The 22,381-nt window shown below is 41.0% G+C and overlaps 2 protein-coding genes across 4 annotated transcripts; both read left to right on the plus strand.

The window, feature by feature from the left end:
• Nucleotides 1-1,802: 1,802 nt before the first annotated feature.
• On the plus strand, nt 1,803-5,605 carry myct1b (myc target 1b). The gene is made up of 2 exons (XM_008399088.3): nt 1,803-2,178; nt 3,041-5,605. Exons 1-2 carry the CDS (start codon nt 1,995-1,997, stop codon nt 3,538-3,540), a joined length of 684 nt encoding a protein of 227 aa, XP_008397310.2. The 5' UTR covers nt 1,803-1,994; the 3' UTR covers nt 3,541-5,605.
• A 1,533-nt stretch (nt 5,606-7,138) lies between these two features.
• tulp4b (TUB like protein 4b) lies at nt 7,139-22,358 on the plus strand. 3 transcript variants are annotated; one of them, XM_008399091.3, is made up of 17 exons: nt 7,140-7,493; nt 8,127-8,165; nt 8,304-8,419; nt 9,510-9,782; nt 10,583-10,711; nt 10,836-10,997; nt 11,137-11,317; nt 11,404-11,511; nt 11,880-12,046; nt 13,458-13,682; nt 13,845-14,079; nt 15,614-15,737; nt 15,841-15,985; nt 16,782-16,875; nt 16,981-17,124; nt 17,230-20,666; nt 20,770-22,358. In XM_008399091.3, the coding sequence occupies exons 3-17, from the start codon at nt 8,402-8,404 to the stop codon at nt 20,884-20,886; spliced, it is 5,559 nt and encodes a 1,852-aa protein (XP_008397313.1). In that variant the 5' UTR covers nt 7,140-7,493; nt 8,127-8,165; nt 8,304-8,401; the 3' UTR covers nt 20,887-22,358. The 3 variants fall into 3 exon arrangements, with proteins under 3 accessions (XP_081459685.1, XP_008397313.1, XP_008397312.1); XM_081603559.1 differs by having other exon boundaries at nt 7,139-7,493; nt 8,127-8,419; nt 9,513-9,782; XM_008399090.3 differs by having other exon boundaries at nt 8,127-8,419.
• Nucleotides 22,359-22,381: the final 23 nt, after the last annotated feature.

Here is a 22,381-nt window from a genome sequence, read left to right on the forward strand (position 1 = left end):
CAGGCTATGCCGTCTATATGCAAGCATATAGATGGAAAGTTGAATTAGAAAAAGATACACAAGCAACATAGATAACCCTGAGAGGATTGTGTAGTATTGCAGGGACTACAGCTTGAAGAGCCACTACACAGAGATGAATCCAGGAAGTGGACTACAACTGTTTGTTGCATTCCTTCTAAGTTGCTCCTGAAGTGGAGACATCAGTAGTATTTCCTGGATTTATACAGTCAGTTAAGACTTGGGCATTGGTTCATTGTGTGTGCACAGGCATTGAATCTATCTATTATGAAAATTTTAAAGCACCTCATGCTTCACTATGGTGAAAAACTTCCCAGAGACGTTGATTTCATTTTCCAACACTTCTCATGACCTGTCCATACTGCCAAAATACCTGCTTTGATGACCATAGTATCGCTGTTGTTGATTGGCCAGAAAACCCATCTGACCTAAATGTCACAGACAAGCTTTGGAGCAGAGGAGAATGCAAAGATGAGAGTCAGCAGACCTAATGATAAATGAGCTGGGCTAATTCCTTCTGGTGTATAATTATCAAACTTAAAGTGAATAAAAGTATGAACCAGTCTTTGAATACCTCTATTTTTGTAGTGTTTTCAATAGTGAGGTTCAGGTTAAGGCCTGAGTTTTTAAGTTCATCAAGGCTTATGGAATACTATGTAATTTTATCACTAGTGTGAAATGAACTTGCACTAAGTTTGCATTTTTGGTACTCAAAATCAAAGAATTATTGTTACTAATACAGTCTAATTCATCATCTACAGGGGAGCCTGTAGATGATGAATAAAAGAACCTCACATGTGCTCTTCGTTCATTCACATTCATAATAGCCAAATACCACAAAATAGAGAGGGTATACCAAGTGAGATTTGAATCAATTTAGTAAACTGCCAACATCACATCCACTTGTCCAGACTGTCAATCAGTATCATATGTTGAATATTAACTCATACACCCCAAAGTTTATTTTTTTAACTTTCATTTCATCTTTGACTAGATTTATTGAATTGAAAAAAGAGAGATCAGGACAATGATAAAAAAAAAAAGCCTTCACCACAGAAGTTGTTTAAATTTAGTTAGAGTGATTTGTCCTGAAAATATTAAAGAAGACTGGTGGGGGAAAAAAAGATGAGTCCATTTTGAAATTGTGTGGAAAATTGTTTCATTCCCCCCATTTTAATTACATAACACACAAAACCCCATCTGTCTCTTTCTACAACACGAGTCAATAGAAATTCAATATCTTTCATTAATTTTAAGGAGCCCATAAAGGTCATTTCAGGTCCTACACCGACAGTTGCAGTTTCATTGTAAAGACTTGACTGCCACCTGGTGGACAACTCCTGGAACATGCCTGTATCGACATAAAAATTTCACGGTTCAATCCCGAGGAAAAATGTGTAATCATTGTGACAAACCCCTTTCTTCAGACTTACTGAAGGAAAAAAATATATAACAATGATTGAAATTAAATTCTTCACAGAAAAGAAGCTGCAGAGGTTTTAGCAGCAACTACTCAACTGTAGAAGTTTTGCAATGTTCTTCTCAGTCTTGGAGCAAGAGTGGGAACACTGCAACAATGGAAGGAAATCCCCACAGAGACCTGAGCTTGATACTCTAAAGACACTGGATTGGTTTGGCAGAGTTTTATGGATCTCCTTGTGCTGAACGTTGTCAGGAAACCTGAATAATTTGAATTATTTCCAAGGTGTTGTACATGAGCAAGAGGGCTGTATTTTTGGTTGAAAGTTGCGTACTTTGGCTCAACCAACTTTTTTTTTTTTCATGGAATGTGTGCATCCTGCAGAAGACATGTAACATGCTCTACTTGTATGAAAGCCATATTTAACAGAAGTTTTGTTATGAGGTATTGATCGTAAGGAAATGATGCAAAAGGAAGTAACACTGCTTCCTAGTGTTATGTCCCACGCAGATAAGCAGCGCGTTTACTAAATTTAAGCCAGAGAGGGGAAGGAAGCATGACAGCAAGGTTTCCGCCACACCAAACACTGTTGGGATTGAAAAACCTGTCTTGGGAAAAAAAAAAGCTCAGTTTCTGTACGTGTGTGATTCCGTGTGGAGCTCAAAAACCAGCTCATGGTGGGAAAATGGCACTAAATGAAACAAATGCATTTTTGGAAATATTAAAATCTTTTAATGTTGGTAAGTGGATCTTAATATTTTGGTTGCAAAGATCTCTTTAAAGGACTTTTTTGTTGTTGTTGTTGCAGAAGCTACTTATATGCAAAGAGCAAGAAAAGAGATGTGTGTAAAATGTATAAGGAGCGATTGTAGTTTCTCAAAATTAAATCGCAAAAGAACGATAATCTGTTAGTTAGTCTAAACAATGATTAGTATACCACAGCAGGTTTCTTATGTGTATTAAAATACACATAAGCTTTAGTTACAGTGGATATTTTCCTTATTGTCTTCAGGTTCATTTCAAAATAAACGTTATACAACCTAAAGCGCTTTTTGTTTTGAAGAATACATTAAAAAAAATATATATATATATATATATATATAGATCTTTGAATCTGTTTCCCTGTTGTCCTTTGTTTTAAATATGCAACAAAAACCAACCAGTTATCATTTGCAGTATGTCCGTATTTCAAAAAGAACATGAAACCTAATAATAATAATAATATCCAGAGTTTTGTTTCAGCTTCGTCTGCTTGTTCTTCAGCAGGATAACCGCAGCACATAGCCTGTGAACCCACACACCGTGCATGATGTAAGATCTTATGTAAAAGTGGCCATTTACAGCAGTATGTGCAACAATAAGTCAATACACCACAGAAGAGAAAACAAAAGCTTGGCATAGACCATTCTGGTAACACTTGTCTTCCTGTTGTTCGTTGTGGTCGAGGGTTTAAAGTGTTGTCAAAATCACCATCTGGGGAAATAATTTCCCTCCTTTGCAGGGCAACACAATGCATCTGCCCACCCACTCCACCAAACATTTCCCTTTTGTCTGTCTTTGCCTCCCTCGACTGAATCTGCGTACCGCTTTGTCTTCATCCAGGTGATATGATTCTAGCCTTCTGTTTATCTATTCTCGTTGGCCTGCTGCTGGGAGCTCTGATCTACGTTCTGTTGACCTGGGCATCAAGACGCCGGGCTACGGCCAGGATCACAAGGCGCTCCAAAAAGAAATCTGGCAGTTCGCGACGTGACCCCATGGGCAGCCAGTTTGGCCTTTACCGAAGCACTTTCCTCAGTGTTTACAGGCAGCCTTCTCTAGAGCCGGTGGGCCCCTTGGGGAGCAAACCCGGCGCAGAGACGTCCACCTTTCGGCCGCTGCCCAAAAAGAGCAGGCCTAGCCTGGACATGGGAGACGATACACGGGTGACCATGTCAGAGGACACAGTGGCCATGGACTCGTCTGATTCAGCCTCCCTTGTACCAAGCAAGAGGAATTCCTTCTGGCTGGGCGGCAATGGGCTGAAAGGATTCCTTCCCTCACACACTCCACCTCCTGCATATGACAGTGTCATTCATGCCTTCGAGGAGACTTGCACTTAAAGCTGTTGGTATGACAACAAGAACTAAATCTACTTGTTTTGCTAAGTATCTACAGACTGTTAAAACAGACTACAGTTGCAATGTTTTTGTAATAACTACACATTTAGTAAACATTTTTTTAAATGAAAAAGAGATACAGTGGCTCTCGAAAGTCACCTTGGTTAAAATGTCAGTTTTTAATTCTGAAAAAAAAATTAGACCATGATAAATCATTTAAAAACATTTTTCAATGTGAAATGTGACATCTATTGTGTACAATTCAACTAAAAAAATAAATAAATAAAAATCTGGTAGAAGAAAAAATCCCCCAAAGTTGCAAAAGCTAGGTTGCATATTTGTTCAGCACCTACTTTGTTGAACCTAATTTTGATTAAATTTCAGCTTTTAGCCCCCACTGGGAAATTTTAGCCTAACCAGGATAATGTAGATTGTTGAGCACGTGCTCCTACTTTTCCTACAGTTAAATGTTCATTTTCCTTTGTATTAAATTCAATATAAAAAAACATGCGGCTTTTGCAAATTCACTATAATCCCATATTTTTACCTAGTTATTAATAACTGATGGTGCGTTAACGCCAAACGCGTTACGCGCGTCAAAAATGCGTCTGACGGTTCATATTCGACATATGTGCACTTTTAGTGCGTTCGCACAAAGTGTTTTGAGCGTCAGGCGCGTCTGGTTACGCTACGTAGAGCGTCGGACTCGCTTTACGCATCAAACGCTCAAAAAGCTTCAAATCGCGCAACAAAGGAGGATTTTATCAGTTTAATCAGATTTACTATAAATAATGGTAGTTATACACCATAAAAAAATTAATAAGTTACATTAAATTAAATGTACTTGAAACAAATATTTATTTGCTTATGAAAATTTTGAAACTATTTTTGTTCAGTTTTTCTTTTCTTGTCACAGATTTCTTTGTTTTTAGTTAAATTGAGCAGAATAAATGTCACGATATGTGAAAAGTTTCATTGCTGATTATATTTAACCCAATTTTTCACATTACTTTATAATTTTATTGTCTCCAAATAACTGTTCTATTTTTTCCTTGGCAATCCTGAAAATTTCAATTTCTTTCATCAAGCCAAAAATAACACACTAACATTTTGTGGAAGAAATAATGCACAAAATATTAATGATGATAAAAAAAAATTATGTTTGCATGCAAATGTTTCAATCTATACAAGTTATATATATAAATAAATAGTTGAAGAGTGGTTTATAAATATTACAGGTCTGTTGGGATAGTAAAATTCCAAAAGTAAGGAAAATTTCTTCCAAAGATGGATTGGAACATCTGGGTCCTTACATTTCCCTTCTGGTGCAAAGTAAACTCTATGAGCCACCAATTCAATTTTTAAAGTGTTTGGCAGAATGAATGCATAAAACACACTCTTTTTTGTGAGCTTTATGCGTTTAGATGTCATTCAAGGCAAGTTAATAAATATTATCATGTTGCTGTCAAAAGCTGTAACTTCCACCTCCACTGACGGTCCTTTTCCCTTAAAGTATTTCCACATAGCTTTTGCAAATCAGTGACTACCATAAGTGATATGATCGTTTGCATCACTTCCTGTAAAATCGTATAGCACCTAAATCTCATCAAACACATATGTTTGATTGTTGGGGGGTTTTTATTGTTTGGTATGCCATGTTATACCAAACATGGCATAACACCAAACATGGCATCCTTCTACAAGAGGCGCCGCTGTTCGTAGGAGAATGAAGAGACATCGACATGGCTCTTTAAACTGTTGGTGGATGGAGTCAGAAGTAACTGACTTATTGTAAGAAAGACGGGTAAATAAATACTATTAATGATCTGATTGTTAGATTTCTTTTCAATAGTATATGTCCTTTTTACCCAGCACTCGTTTTGCAGTCTTACTAGAAATTAGAAGAAAAGTTGGTCATGTCTACTTCAGCCTTCTGATGGTGAAGGTGTTATGTTGTGTATTATATTTCCTTATCTTCCAGCAGACAGTCACTTTATTTAGTATTTCATGAGCATGGTCTCCATATGCTTAGCAGTACAGTCATGAATAAACTGTGTTTAGACCATAAGGAGTTAGAGTGCTCCAATGTTTCTGATGAAATAAAAATATGAATCTTAACAATGGTGCTATCAGTTGTTTTCAAGATGAAGTCATAGTGATCAAAATGGTTTAGTTTCTTTTTCTTTTTTTTTCTTTTTTGAGGAAATATCAATATTTGCATAATGAGACTTTTTCTGTTCAGACGTGAATGTGTGCGCGTATTATCTGTCTTCTTGTGTGTCACTGAGATGGACTGGTGTCCTGTCCAGTGTTTACCCTGTCCAATGATCACGGAGATTAGCAATGGATGGATCATTCATCCCTTGTTTAGCTACCCAGGTCATAAGTTATGTTGCTCAATCCTCTTTTTTGGTAAAATAGCCTTAATGTTATAGATTTTGACAATCTAGGCCACTATGCAACATCCCTGAATCCAAACTTGAATATATAGAAATATACAATCAAATTTACCCTGAACCTTTTATATTTGTTATTAGCAAACGCCTCAAGTCGGTCTGGATGTAAATGATCACTTTCCTAAAATAATGGCCTAAGTTATTTTTGCCAAAAGTGTTTTTTGTTGTTGTTGTTGTTGTTGTTTTTGTCCTTTTTTGGCTAAATCATCTTTTGGCAAAAAAGAGGTGGTGATTTTTATTTTATTTAAACTAAAAAAAAAGTTTAGATAAACTTATGGGAAGTTTTGGGAATTGCCTTTGGCATTTATATATTTATATTTATAGCCAAACCCAATACAACACCAGATAGTGTGGCTATATTTGGTGTAAGTCACCAAATAGGGACTTATTTTGAAAGTTCCCTGGAAGTGACATGTACTATTTATTTGTTTTGTTACTATTCAAGCCTTGCAACGAAATTGCGCTCAAATTTAAATTAAATTAAATGTATTAATTAAATTAAATTAAAAATTGATCGTATTTTATTTTATTTTATTTTATTTTATCGTATCAAATTAAATTTAAATGTACAGTTGAATGACAATAAAGTGACTTTGTCTATCTATGTCTAGGAAACAGCCACCACCAGTAAAATATGTATGAAATGTTATAATAGTCAAAATTTTATTGTTCTGCTTTATACTGTTAATGTCATTTTCGTGCTATTATTATAAAAAATAGTGTTAAAAACCCCCAATGTGCCCCAATATGTGATGATATTTTATTTTTCCATAAAAGTAAAAACTCAACAATTAGGTAAATGTCAAAAGCACGTGGTTTAAATCTTGTTACACGGTCTATTTTTATTTGTATTTATTTATTTATTTATTTATTTATTTATTTATTTATTTATTTATTTATTTATTTAGTTAGTTAGTTAGTTAGTTAGTTTGGTAACTTCAGTCAAAGAAATTGTAAAATATTATTAAGTTGCAGTCTTACATCTTTAGCATGTCTTCACTGATTTCTTGGAAACAAATAGTAAAATTGCAAACCTAACGACGCTCACGGCAACAGCCATGACAAGGACGCGACGAACGAAAAATGCAGATCGTGCATTTCTGCCAGAAATCACAGCTGCAAACTGCACGACAGGTACGTTACAGAGAGTGGGTGCGCCGAACGAGGTTGCCATCAAAACGGAAACCCCCGTTTGCGTGAAGCAGAAAACACTTGGAAGCGTTTGAACGATAAATTAGCCTCTGGGTGATGGGAGATTATATAAAATGGAAATTGGAGCTGGTACATTTAGTTGTCCCTGTAGCCGTCAACATTAGCGTTTGGCGCACGGGCTGAATCCGCGCTGGAAAAACCCCTGCAGCATTTCCACGCTACCTGCCTCATGGCAACCCCTCTTAAAGGCACAAGCACAAAGTGCGCCAAAGGAGAAGCGCCTGGCAACATTACGGAACTGTCTGTCATTTTAGGACTAACATATATATATTCTTATCTTGGTGACAGGTACGTACCGCTTTTGATTAATTGAAATTTAAACCTATTTAATATAAGTGGCGCATGTGTAATTTCTAAGCCCTTACATTCGTCTCGAAATGAGCTCTGACTCACTCAGACAGCTGGGTGATGCGGGTATATGAGACGCCTATGAATAAGAAAGCGTCAGATGTAACCTGTCATTTTGTGAGATTTCTAAAAGAGCTGCTTTGTCTTTGACTCATAATTCACTCCAAGTCGATGATTATACGGAGGCTTTAGACAAATATAAATCGTTGCTATTTTAACAGCTTATTGACGTTTACACCACAGTTCAGATGCTCTAAACATTGAAGGGTTTATGTAATATTTGCGACGTTTGAGTAAATATCTGTGTTTAATTTCTGCTCTGCCGGTAACAATAAGGCGAGGACAGCATCAGTACCCATGGAGACTAGCTCTTCATTGCAGTGTTGGCGTTGCATAGAGACTGAGAAACACTAAATATGAACGGCGATGCTCTGAATGACACCGCTGTTTTTCAGCTAGAAATTTCTCCGTCCTTTATTTGTTGAACTGCTGCGTTTTTCTTTCTGTCTTCCTCCCGTCCCCGACGTCTTTTTAAAATGATTATTATTATTTTTTCTTCCTGCACTGCAACAGGATTGCACAAGTCTCCGGGATGGGTGACGGGCATCTGAGGTGGCACGCATCTTCAAATGGCAAATTCTAAAGTGCAGATTTGGATGAGTGGCTGGATGAATGCATGAATGCATGAATGAATGAAGGAAGAGCTGGATACCCTCTGGCTGTATGATGCATTTTACCTCCCTATTATAGGTCCCCTTTTAAGCAACAACAGGAAAACAGCCATTACCCTTCAGTGCATCATCTGGATGAAAATATGGACACCTTCAGAGGACACATTTTGATTCAACATGCCCAGGAACTATGAGGTATTTCAAGCCGCTGTCAAATTGTCGATACTGAATTGGGTTTAGCCAATTCCCCACCACCCATGACATTACATAACATAATGTCAGCCAGCATACATCAAATATGTGTAGAAAATGACACCGACTTAAATTGGGGACCTCAAATTTGTAACATGTCGAATGATTAGCTTTTTAAAAAAAAAAAAGTGTGGTAGAAGAGGATACTTCTTGTTGATATTCCCCTTTTGGCATAAAAGAAAGGACATAGCTCTTGTTTGCATTCTCAGAATTTCACGTATTTTATCTACATGATTTAATTTCATTTTGTGAATGATAATAAATAGAGCTGTAGTGATGATGTAACCTACAGACAAATTCTGGACCTGCTCCATGAGCAGTGAATAATAGGGACTACAGCAAGAACATTATGAACAGCCTGGCACACTTAGTGATTCACTCGTACTTGTTAAAATTCGTGCTGCCAGTCAAAATTTAATTGCACAGAATTTTCTAAAACAAAACAAAACAAAACAAAACACTTTAAATCACCTGGTTTTAGGGAGTTATTTTCCTGCCTATATTGTTTGTTGCTGGTTTGATTAACACACTGCGGTGTGTTAATCTTTGTTTCACATGGCCTCTTTGACCAATATAAAGTAGCCCTCTATTGTAAGGTGAAAGGGAAATTATATATTCTACCAGCAAAGATCTGAAGAGTGTGGCATGCCATTGTGTTCAGGGTCTCTTTCCCATTATATCCTTGAGTAAAATTCAGTTCAGGACTGTCTACAGGAAGTTTGAGTCTCTGAAACTGTGGAAAAACTTGAAAATAATTGCTGTTCATGGATCAATGCTCTAATACAGTCCGAGCTAGAGCTACTTTGCAAACATTTCAGTCTCCAGGTGTGCAAAGCTAGCCCAAACTTCCTGCAGCTGTATCTGGAGAAAAAGTAGCAGAAAGCATTGGCTCAGAGGATCCGAATATGCATACCACGCTTATAAAAACGTGGAAAACTACTTATTATGATCATTATCATTATCGTCTACCTCAAAATTCTACTCTAATGTGTGTTGATCTATCACCTGAAGCCTCTCCTCTTGTCTCGCTCAGCAGCCTGGCCAGTCAGTAGGGATGTTGGCCGCCGTGGAACATGGTCCCATCCTGTGCAGCGACTCCAACATCCTCTGCCTCTCGTGGAAGGGCCGCGTCCCCAAGAGCGAGAAGGACAAGCCGGTATGCCGGAGACGCTACTACGAGGAGGGCTGGCTCGCCACGGGGAACGGGAGAGGAGTCGTCGGGGTGACGTTCACTTCTAGTCACTGCCGGAGGGATAGAAGTACACCGCAGAGAATCAACTTTAACTTGCGAGGACACAACAGTGAGGTGAGGGCCTCTTGTCACCTTAAATCCAAATAAGCTGCTGTTGGTCACGCCCTTCAACGCAACGTTTACACTTGTACCTATACCCAACCATTCTCAAGAAAGTGTTAATAGGTTTATTGTATAATTAGCCTGCGTGTGACTCAACTGGCTGTTCATTTTGGATGGAGCTGAAGAATTTAGATATTTTCTACACCCATTCTGTAAGACGCACCAATACTGCAGGCAATTAAACAAACCCTTAGCATATTGCTACTGTGCTAGCAGCAGAACTGCTCATCATTTTTCTACTCTGACTTTAAAACGTCTCTCAAAAAAAGGAACTTGGTTTATCCGTGTGGGCAAATCAACAAACCTGGTGTTTTGGTGGTTTCCATTGTGGTTCCCGGGCTGCTCTTGAGCCTCCCAATTTGCTTTAACAAGTTGGGATCAGATGGTTGAAACTTGGACACAATCAAAGGGCTCCTCAAATGTGGACTATTCCTAAAAAACGATAAGTAAGAATTAAATAATTTTCAGCTTTTGCTTAAAGTCGCTTTCTTTGCTCCAAAGGACCTTATTGCATTCATGAACTTATTGCTGGTCTTATTATTAGTACATGTTTCTTGCTGGTGCTATTTTTATCCGCCTGTGTGCTGACTCTCCTTCCAACTGCTTTGGCTCTTAAAAGCCTGTTCTGCCTCAAAGTCTTTTTTTAGACTCGTGTTTATGCAGCACATTACTCCTGAAAGTTTCTCTCCGTGGACAGCTGTACCTGTGCTTTTAGAAAATGGAAGAAAGCTGCTTGCTTTGCTCCTTTGCAGGTTGTCTTGGTGCGCTGGAATGAGCCCTTCCAGAAGCTGGCTACCTGTGACATGGAAGGAGGCATCTTTGTATGGATCCAGTATGAGGGAAGGTGGTCTGTGGAGTTAGTGAATGACAGAGGAGCCCAGGTGTGCAATTTCATTATTGTGTTTCAGGAATAATGCAGCATGCATTTGTTACAAATATAAACCTCGTCATCGCTTTAGTTGTTTCACACCAATACCCCTAACAGTATATCTTATTACCCTTCAGGTGAGTGATTTTACTTGGTCACACGACGGCACCCAAGCCCTCATCGCTTACAGGGATGGCTTTGTGTTAGTCGGCTCGGTCAGCGGGCAGAGACACTGGTCCTCAGAGATCAACCTGGAGAGTCAGATCACCTGTGGCATCTGGACACCTGATGACCAGCAGGTACACGACGCTCTGCTGAGTTTCTAGTATCAAAACATCCTCGGTGGTATGCGTATAGCGTTACCAAAATGCTGTCTCCGTTTAGCGGCGGTTAGTTATTACTAACATAGTTGTTGTTATTGAACAACTTTACGCGTAGGTGTTGTTTGGGACAGCAGATGGGCAGGTAATAGTGATGGACTGTCACGGACGGATGCTCGCTCACGTGCTGCTACACGAGTCTGACGGCATCGTCAGCATGTCGTGGAACTGCCCCGACTTCCTGGTCGAGGACAGCACAGAGAGCGACACGGACTCCGATGACAATATCCTGCCTTTAGGTACGACCGTTTCTTCCCTCTCTCTGCTCACGGCAAACGCCTAACAAAGCAATGAATGGACATGTACTTTTCTTCCTTCTTCCAAGTCCGAAGAGTCAAGCCTTTGTTGACAGTCACCTTCTTATCAGGAGATATCAGTTTGATGAACAACTATGATGATCTCTCTCCGGCTATTATCCGTTCAGGACTGAAAGGTACGATCCCACAGTATGACGATGCAACAAGGTACAGTTTTCAGATTTGGTTAAGGTAAGGTAGGCATTAAAGTCATGGTGTCTTGACTTTAATCATCCAAATTTAGGGGTGCCCAAGTCAGGGCCCAGATAGCTTCAATTCTGTAACTGTTAGATGCATCCCTGCTGGGGTGTTGGAGAAGGGAAGTATCTGAAAGTTTGCGGGACGCTAGCTCTCAAGAACAGGACTTGGACCAGACCAATTCTAGGTCTTGAATTTGTTTATTGACAAATGCTGTTATTGCCTCTTCAGGTTCCAGCCCACATGAGTAAAAATTACGACTTTATTGTCGGCAGATTTCTCTCTGATTTAATTTTCCTCGCTATAGATGTGGAAGCCCAGTGGTGCTCTCAGGGAGACCTCTTGGCTGTGGCTGGCATGGAGAAACACGGGCTCCCAGCCGACACGGCTTGTGCATCCATCATGAGAAATGCTCTTGTTAAGTTCTACAATGTACAAGGAGAGCACATATACACTCTGGAAACACCTGCACAGGTTAGTCTCTCTGTAAAGCTGCAATATGAAACTTTTCTTAAAAACATTTTTTTTTAATCATTATATCGTGGCAGTACAAGACAGATAATCTATGAAAAAAAATCAAGCTCCTGCGGCCTCGCCCAGTGCTCTTCGTATTAACTGCAGAAATACACCACACAGTCAGAAACAACCTGTTTTCCTGTAACGGTAAGTTGTTTTCCCACCACTAGCAAATTGAGCAGCATCCAGAAGGTTGATTGGCATCGCTTAGATCTCCTGGCTACAATTTTTTTTAGGCATAGTTTCTTTAGTTTTTTATTGTTATAAAGATCTTAGAAGATAGCAATATAAAGAAACTAAATATTTATAAAGTTTCTTACAAAAGATAGGCAGAAAGCTTGAGCCTTTCCATATTTTGTCGGTTAGCAAACAGAAACTTTAATGTATCCCGTTGTGATTTTATGCAATAGACCCACACAAAGTGCATAATCGCTAAGTGGAAAGACAACAATACATCTTTTGTTACTTGCAAACATATCACCATATTTGGTGGAAAACTACCATCAAACACCACCCTGAACACACCAACAACACAATTAAAAATAACGGTGGCGTCATCATGATATGGAACGCCATTCTTCAGCAGAGACGGGAAACATAGAGTTGATGGGAACATGCGTGGAGCTAAATACAGGGTAGAGACTGGGGTGAAAGTTTACCTTTCAGCACAACAATGAACCTAAACCTGACCTACAATGGAACAGATTAGATCAAAGTCAATGTCAATGTCAAATGTATTAATATAGCACTTTAAAAACAGGTTTAAAACTGCACCAAAGTGCTGTACAAAAATAACAAAATAAGTTGATGAAAAGAAAAAGAAAAATAATACAAGAAAAATATATGCTAAAATAATAATAAGAGTAATAATAAGTAAAGGAAAAAAACATCACAACAGAAGAGCTACAGTATCAGGCCTCAATTAAATGCCAGTCTGGACCTTCAAATGTAGAAGTTGTGGTAAGACTTGCTGTCTGCAGATGCTCACCATCTAATCGGACCAAACTTCAGCTACTTTAGGCAAAAAAAAAATTAGCGAAAATGTCCATCTTTGCCTCTACTAAGTTTAAAGAGACGTACCCCCAATAATTAAAGTATTCATTCAGGTTGGGGTCTGATAGTACAAACGTCTGCCTCACTTTGCAGATTTTCATTTCCCTTAAAAACTATGCACCACTTTATGAAGTTCCATATAAAATGAAAGTGTTTACATGGTACAAATTTTTGGTTAAAATGTGGCAGTGTTGAAAACACCATTGAATATGAAAACTTTTGCAAGGCTTCATGTCTGAGACGGTTAGTTACATAAATACCGTAGAAGTGTCCAGCGTGTTCTAACAATAGAAGATCTTTGGTTGCTCTGTTTCAGAGGCCCATCACCACTATCTGCTGGGGTCACAGAGACTCCCGCCTGTTCCTTGCATGCGGACCAGCTCTCTATGTGGTGCGTGTGGAGCACAGGGTGGCCAGTCTCCAGCTCTTGTGCCAGCAGGGTATTGCGAGCGCCCTGCGCGAAGAGAAGGACGTTGGGAAGCTGAACATGCCCTCGCTGCTCTGCTCTTACGTTACCTCTGCTTTTATACCGACCATCAAGGTATTTCGCTTCGGCGTACTTCCTAAAACCTGCAGTTGTGTGGCTAGGTCATGCTGATCCTGCTGGGGAAGCGAGCAGAGGTCATCGGACATTAGCAGACACCACTCACATTTTCATATTGTCCCCTTGAGCAGCCAGAAATCTTTCATTTCTCTGTTCCAGCCTCCGATTCCTGACCCCAACAACATCCGCGACTTTGTCAGCTACCCCACGTCCGGGAACGAGCGGCTGCACTGCACCATGAAGCGAGCGGAGGATAGTCCTGAGACAGGCGGCCCCTGCTACACGCTGTACCTGGAGTATCTCGGGGGGCTGGTGCCTATTCTCAAGGGAAGGCGCATCAGTAAGCTCAGGCCTGAGTTTGTCATTATGGATCCAAAAACTGAAGGCAAGCCTGGTGAGTCACAATTGACCCTAATATTCATCAGAAATTGTGTGTGTTTTTCAGAGATGCACGGAGCAATCGGAGAGCAAATTTTCCCTTCATCTACCCTGAATGTTGATCAGCCTCTCAAATACTTTAAAAAAACAGATTTTTCTTCGTCCTAATTATTAATTGCAGCAAAACTATAAATCATTTTCAGTCTGAAAATATTTCAGCAAACAAAAGATATGTTGTTGTTAGTTATTCAGTTTCTGTTGGATCTAAAACAGCTACATATACGATAGAGCTGTCAAGTTATAAAATCTTTGTGCATCCTTTTAATTAAGAAAATCCAGTCAAGGTTATTTGTATAGTACATTGCAGCAAAAATTCAGTGCTTTACATCATAAAAACAACACAGTCACCAATTATGAAACAAAAGCCATCATCAAAATCATCAAATAAAACTTTTCTGAAAAACATTAACGGACCACTGCACTGAACCCCATTGAAAATCTATATTTTATCCACAAAATATAAATTTCTGAACTCTTCCTGAGTTAAAACATTAGTATTGTTGTTTCTAAATGAATATTAACTTGTTTTCTTTGCATTGTTTGAGGTGTGTAAGGACTGCATCTTTTTTCGTTAATTTGACCATTCCTCGTTTTCTGTAAATAAATACCAAATTCTTGCTTGGCTGTTTTACAGTTTTCTGAAAGTTTGATCCAGTTTTGTGCAGCATAGAAGCTGAATTCTGGTTCAGGGGATGCAGAGCAGGGTAGAACCAGAAAACCTGAGTAGCCTGGAATGACAAATGGTATACAACAAATTTTGGTGCTAAGCCAATCAGTGACTTATAAACTAACAAACATATTTTAATGTTTAATGGGTGATGTGCTCTGTCTTCCTGGTCTTAGTGAGATCACGAGCAGCAGCGTTCTGCATCTGCTGCAGCTGATGCTGATCGATTTTTCAGGCAGAGCTGTGAAGACATTGTTGCAGTAATCAATGCGACTAAAGCCAAACTAAAGGGAAAGGGCAACGTGAGCCAGCTGATTCTTCTCTGAAAATAGCTTATTAACACAATCAGGACTAATTTACACAGGCATGTCAACAAGATCTTAGCAGTTGGCTGCTGGACATTTTATTTTTTGTGTGTGAAATACTTAAAGAATTGTTCCAAACTGGCTCAGAATACCTTATTGATGTATCTCTATTTTTATGTAGTTTTTTGGTGAGGACAGATGAGCCATAAGGCAGCATTGGATAGGAGATAAAAACACAGGTGCTCAAACACACTTTTATTGCTTTCCAGAAGGGATATGAGTGCTGTGTTCTAACCATTTGCCAGGAGGAAGAACAAACGCAGTCTCCTCTCTGATGTAACATGATTTGTGGCCTGATTCAGAAATAGCCTGTGCGAGGACCGAGCATTTGGCTCGTTAAATCATTTTTATGCAACAGAAATTTAATGCCACGTTCGTTTTTTTTTGTTTTGTTTTTTTTTGCGTCAGACATCTTTTTGCTCGGTAATCTTCAGTACCGCTTGTGTTTCTTGTTCCAGAGGACGTGTGTGTGAATCCCATGATCTCCTACACGGACAGCTGTAACTGCTCCGACTCCAGTGACATAGACTTGAGTGACGAGTGGGTGGGGAAGAAGTCGCCAAAGTTATCCCGCGGAAACAGGTTGCCTCATCGGAAATTATGTTGACGAAGCCTTTGCAAATTCAGGATTTGTCTATTGATGCTGTTATTTTAACAAGTCTAACAATATATATATTTTTCTTAGGTTAAATATGGATTCAAGAAAATCCCCCAAACTTTCACGCGCCAATCAAGAAGGGCAACGGTCACCACGGCTACCGACTAAAAAACCTCCGGTTCGGTCACCCAGTCTGACCCGCCGTGAGTTTACAATGGATGGAAACACAGAGGTACTTTTGACCTTTACTCAAAATTATTTGTCAAAGCTGTTGACGTCTTCAAACATAGCATATAAGACATTCGCCGTACCTTGATAATGTAATGTTCATACTCACATTTTGCCACATTACAACCACAAATTCTATTGTGTTTTGTTGGGGTTTTATGTAGTCAAGCAACACAAAGCTGTGCATAATTGTTAAGATGGGGGTGAAATTATATGAGAGGTTTTGATGAGAAAGGATTTCATATTTTTTATGAATAAATCTCCCTGTGTCGATATGTAGCCTATCTTAAAGCTTCAAGTCTTTTCAAGTATGTCTAACAGCTTCACTGCAAAATAGCTCAGGGTCAGTCAGTCTGATCAGCATCTCGACATTCAATGTCTGGCCTTTATATACTTTGGCCTGTGGTGTAGAAAACTGGAGTCAAACTTACAAGCTTCGTATTACTATTTGATTACTGTCACCACTGAAATTCATTTGGTGGTATCAGAGTGAAAACGTGAAATAAGGTGAAAATATTTGGAGATGTTCAGTGAATCACATTTAAGGCCAAGTAAAACCAGGGAAATAATCTTCCACTAGTTTGTTCATCTTATGCAGGAAACCAACCGATTGCATAATCAACAAGTTCACCAGTTATAATCCTGATACTGCAGTATTTTTGTTAGATTTCTTTATGTCTATTTGTTAAATATACAACTAAGTCTAAAAAAGTCTAAATAAAATCCAGTTAATAAAACCTGGTTGTGGCAGAGGCTCATGCAGACTAATTTAGTAATTTTCTATTTTTACTCTTCCATAGCACAGCTACCTTGCCCAAGTCACATCTAACATTTGGGGAACAAAGTTCAAAATTGTAGGACTCGCCTCTTTCCTCCCAGCCAATCTTGGTGCAGGTAAATCTCCCAAAAATGTTCGATGCATGTATGATTTGTCTACAAAACAATTTTTTGATTCATGTTTTTTTTTTTTATTCTTCTTTGTGTATTCTTTTGCTTCAGTGATCTATAAGACTAGTTTGCTTCATCTGCAACCGAGGCAGATGACTATCTACCTTCCGGAAGTGCGAAAGATTTCTCATGACTTCATGAGCCTGCCTGTGTTCAACCCCAATGTGTTCAGTGAGGACGAGGATGACCTACCAGGTACCAACGACAGCACAATTTTAAATGGAAAAAAACATGTAAAATTATTAATATACGATGAGATTTCAATGTCTGGCTAAATTTTTGCTCTGTGTCTTCTTAAAGTGATGGGGCCGTCTGGAGTATCCGGAGACAACCCATCCTGTACCGTCAATATTCCCATCGCTCCCATCCACAGCCCAGCTCAAGCCATGTCTCCAACTCAAAGTATCGGACTTGTTCAATCCCTCCTGGCCAATCAGAACATTCAACTTGACGTACTAACCAATCCAACAGCCACAGCCGCAGCAGCGGCTGCGGCGGCGGCTGCCTCAGCCTCAGTCCCCGTCCCTGATCATGGCCAAGATGCTGTTGCGTCACCATACCCCGTTCCAACTAGATACTCAAATCATAGTCAGGGGATTTTCAGTGGGCTAGACATGGGTCCTCTTCTCCCTGGTACTCTGCCTCCCCCACCACCTCCTCACCATCTACCCCCACAGCCTCACTCGCAGCGGGCTCACTCACAGCAGCCTCGCCAGCAGCCATCGAAACAGTCCCATACTGTGCAAACGCAGCAGCAGCTGCAGCAGCAACAGCAGCAGAAGATGCATCATCATCAACTGCAACAACAGCAGCAACAACAGCACCATCCGTCCCAGTCACAACAGCAGCAACACCACCATCCGTCCCAGTCACAACAGCAGCAACACCACCATCCGTCCCAGACACAACAGCAGCAGCAGCAGCAGCAACAACAACAACAACAACAGCCACAACATCAACAGCTGCAGCAGATGCATCACCCACAGACTCTACACCAACAGGCCCAACATCATCAACACCAGGCTCAACAGCACCCGCCAATGCAACCGGCCCAACAGCAGGTGGCAACTCAACAGTTTCAGCAACAGCAGCAAATCCAACAGCAGCAGCACCAGATGCAGCTGCAGCACGAGCAGATGCAGCAGCAGCAGCAGCAGATGCAGCAGCAGCAGCAGCAGATCAGGCAGCAGATCCAGGAGATGCGGCAGCAGCAGCAGCAGCTGCAGCAGCAGCATCAGCAGATCCAGCAGCAGCATCAACAGATGCAGAGGCAGCACCAACAAATGCAGCAGCAGCTCAAAATGCAGATGTCACTGCCGCCGCCTCCCACTAGCTATCCAACCATTTCCTTGCAGCAGATTCATCTCCTTCCTTCAATCCCTCCTCCCACTGCTGTGCCTGAGCTGGACAGGGGGGACCACGCACACACGCTGAAGCCGACTCTTCCACGGACGTTACCTCCTTCCTTCAGCGACACAGACGGAGCTGTGGAGCTCCAGATGAGGAAGATAAACCCCCCACCTCCATACCCAGGGACCGTGGTGTCTGCGGCAGCGGCTACAGCAGCCGCTGCTCCTCAAACGTTCATTACAAACTGTGACAGCCCAAGTGTCCTGGCTCCCGATCCCTGCCTCAAGAAAGACGAATTTTTGCTTCACCCAGTCACCTTGCAGTACCCAACCCCTCTGGGGTACGAACGGATCACCACCTTTGACAGCAGTGGCAATGTAGAGGAGGTGTGTCGTCCACGGAGACGCCTCATTCGCAATCAGAATGCATACTCTGTTCATGGCATTGGAGGTTCGGCAACTCTTAAAGTGACTTCCACTGAAAATAAAAAAATTCAACTACCATACAGCTCAGCCACTTTGAGTCGTCTGTCTGTCCCTCGGTATTCTATACCAAGCGGAGACCCTCCTCCGTACCCTGATCCGGCCAATCAGGTAACTGCTACTCTTCCTCCTCCTCAGAAAATCGACAGCAGTCTGATCCATGCCACTCTACGTCGTGAGCGCAGAGATTTGGGACTCAAAGTGCCACAGATGATGGACAGCTCGAGGACTTTGCCCACCAAGGCGAAAATGAACAGCGCGTTGTCGCTTTCATACCAGCAGAGGGTGCCCACTGCATTGTATACATGCACACAGTGCAGCAGTAACAGCAGTAGCACCAGTGTCAGTGTAACTGGAGGGGGGACTACAAGTAGTGGCATTGCAGGCGGCACGGTCGTAAGGCAAGACTTCCCGCCAGGCAAAGGGGCTCATCACAGCACCATCATAGTGCACTCCAAAAGTGCCTCACCGCTGGCGTCTCAGTCGTCTTACAGTCTACTGGGAGCAGTAGATAACAGCAGGGACAGAACAGTGTACGTAAACTCTGCGTTTACTGAAGACGAGACACTAAATCAGCAGTGTCACCTTGAGAAATCTGTTCGTCAGTTGAATCTGGGTGATGGCAGTATGACAGTCAAACGCCCTCCGCCTTATCAGTGGGACACCTCCACCGCAGAGGACTTCTGGCTTACTCCAGAGCAGACGATGTTAGCCCCGCCACCAGGAAATCCTAAACCACCCTCTCTCATTATCAGTCAGGCTCAACACTTGGACGTTACTCGGCTTCCTTTTGTCCTCACAACAAAGCCTCCAACCAGTCTGAACACGAGCACTCTTACCTTCCCATCAGGATATCAGATATCCCTCTCACCTTTCCCCCCAGGTGTGGGTCACAGTGGACCTCCACTCCAGACCCTACAGAATCCTCCGCCACAGTGTTCCCCAAATGAGGTAGTCACCTCGGTGTCCTTTGCCCAACAGGATCCTAGCTTGGTCTTACCACCAGGGTACCCTCCAAACTTGGCTAACTTGGCTTGCTGTCCTCTCCCTCCATTGTATCCTGGAGCTAGCTCATGCGCTGGACTTCAGCTTCACCCTGTCAGTTTACATCCTTGGAACCCTTACCCCTGTCCACCACCAATGCAAGATCCTCCCGCTCCTCCCCTGCCGACCAAAACTCATCAGATTTTAGAAAAGCCTCTACTCTCCCCACCTCCTCCCACCGCTCCACCTCCACCACCTCCGCTACCACCTCCTCCCCCGCCCACTGAGTTGATCCCATCCAAAAGTGCCACAGAAGACCAAGCAGAGTCTGCCAACAATTTTCCCGAGCCGTCATCCCTTAACGAAAGCCCCGTTCCCCAGGAGCCGGAACGCTATAGCAAGAAGAGCCGCAAAAGGCTTGACAGCAGGGCAGAGGAGGGCAACATGCCCACAGTCTCTGAGAGCAGATCGAGAAAGGAAGGGCGGGCGCTCTCGGACTTCAACACCCTCATATCCAGCCCAAGGCTCGGCAGTAGAGAGAAGAAGAAGCCCAAGGGGCAGAGAGAGCAACTCAATAAGACTAAGAAAATGAGCAGGACGACGAACGAGTTCCAGGACAGCTCCGAAAGCGAACCAGAGCTGTTCATTAGTGGAGACGAGCTCATGAACCAGAACCAGAGTAGCAAAAAGAGCTGGAAGAACAAGAGGAGCCTGCGTATGGCAAGCGAGCTGGAAGAGATCAAGTGCCGCAAAGCCAACGAAAGAGAGGACCGCAGTTTAGGTAGCCAAGGGTTCGTCTATGTCATGGCCAATAAGCAGCCGCTCTGGAACGAGGCTACGCAGGTCTATCAGCTTGACTTTGGCGGTCGGGTCACTCAGGAGTCAGCAAAGAATTTTCAGATAGAGCTGGATGGCAGGCAGGTAATGTGAAAAGCAACGACGCAAGAGTTTTAATGGTGACCAAATAACTTTCTGAAACAATAAGAGATCCCTGATGTGTTTCTGATGTTCTCTGTTGTTTCAGGTGATGCAGTTTGGGCGAATAGACGGGAACGCTTACATCCTGGATTTCCAGTACCCTTTCTCCGCCGTGCAGGCATTTGCCGTCGCCTTGGCCAATGTGACTCAAAGACTGAAATGAAGAGTCGTTTTGCCGATGTTGCTGTTCTGTACTGGTATTAGACTCTGATGCTCGGGACTGAGACACATTTATTAAATTTTTTCCCAGATTTTTTTATTTTTTATTTGACTGTTCGCATACCTGTGATTCACAGTTAGTATTGAAAGCAAAGTCAGCTTGTCAAGTACTGATGGAAGCAATTTATCCAGAACTTTGACTTAATGCTGTAATTCAGAAATATAACTTAGAATAAATATTATAAATAAATATAATAAGTCTTTACATAATTTATAGTCATTCCGCATTAAACAAATGCAATTTCTGAGGGTAGAATGGAGTTTGAAATTCAGAATACATTGCCTCTAAGCCATACCATAGGATATCTAACACAAATGTTGCACTTTTTGAAATTTGTTTAAAAGGAATCCGGTAAAGAAGGCTGGTTTTATTATTAGCTGTTTTTAGGATTTCGCTAACTTTGCTGATTCAAATCTCATTCCAGGCCAGGATTAATGCGAGATTTGTTTAATTTGTTTTGCTACATGCTTTCAATGAGTGAGTCATTGCATCTGAAAGACCTGAGCAAAGTTTGGCATCGTATTTATGTTACTTCTATGAAGTGATGCAATGGGCGTTAAAATCCATCTTTTGGCAAAAATAATACAATTCGATTCAGTGAGGCAGTAATATTTCATTGAGGCTTGCATTTTACATTTGTACATTCAATCATATTTCGTGTAATTCTGTAGCCCAAACACTGTTTTTGCTTACAGAAATCCTCCAGTTGCTGGTTGATTGAGTCTTTGAGTGCCATATGTAAGCTAAAGTGAAATCTTGCTCTCTTTTTTTGCTGGGTGTTTATGATGCTACTTGAATCCTGCATTTGAATGTGAAGTGCTTTAGTTTCACTATTTGGAAATCAGTGCTGCTTTGAATAGATAGAGCTTTTGTGCAATAACCCTGCCTACACAGAACTGATGTTGTAATTGCAAAGGAAAATATAAAGCCGCTTGCTACACTGTGGATTTAGCAAGTGACCTACGCTTAGATAAGAAGTGCTTATACGTTGCTAACATTTTTTGCTTTCATTTCTTTTGTTTTTACTTACCAAATATTTTGTGATGTTACATCTGTAGACAAAAAAAAAGAAAATAATTTTGCAAAAGTGTATTTATAAGTTGTTGCAGTGAGCTGTAGGAGTGAGATTTGTGTAAATTTGGTGCTAATGTATAAAAAAAGATAAATTATTATTGAATGTTTGTTTCAAATTACTTTAAGGGGAAAACCTTGAAGCAACAAGAAGTGCAATGATTTCATTTTACAATGCTTTTTCCCCTCTGTGCAACTTTAAAGACAGTGTTCACCAGTCATCAGCAATACTGCCTAATGAAGAGTTTGCAGCCAGATTTTATTTCTCTTATTCTGTGATGGAAAAAAATAATAATAAAGACCTAAGGGTTAGCCAAAATGTAATAAAATCTATTTATCTGCAATGTTTTGCTGCTGTTTTATTTGT

This window comes from Poecilia reticulata, chromosome 22 (assembly GCF_904066995.2).
Source record: "Poecilia reticulata chromosome 22, P_reticulata-male-v2, whole genome shotgun sequence".
NCBI lineage: Eukaryota > Metazoa > Chordata > Actinopteri > Cyprinodontiformes > Poeciliidae > Poecilia > Poecilia reticulata.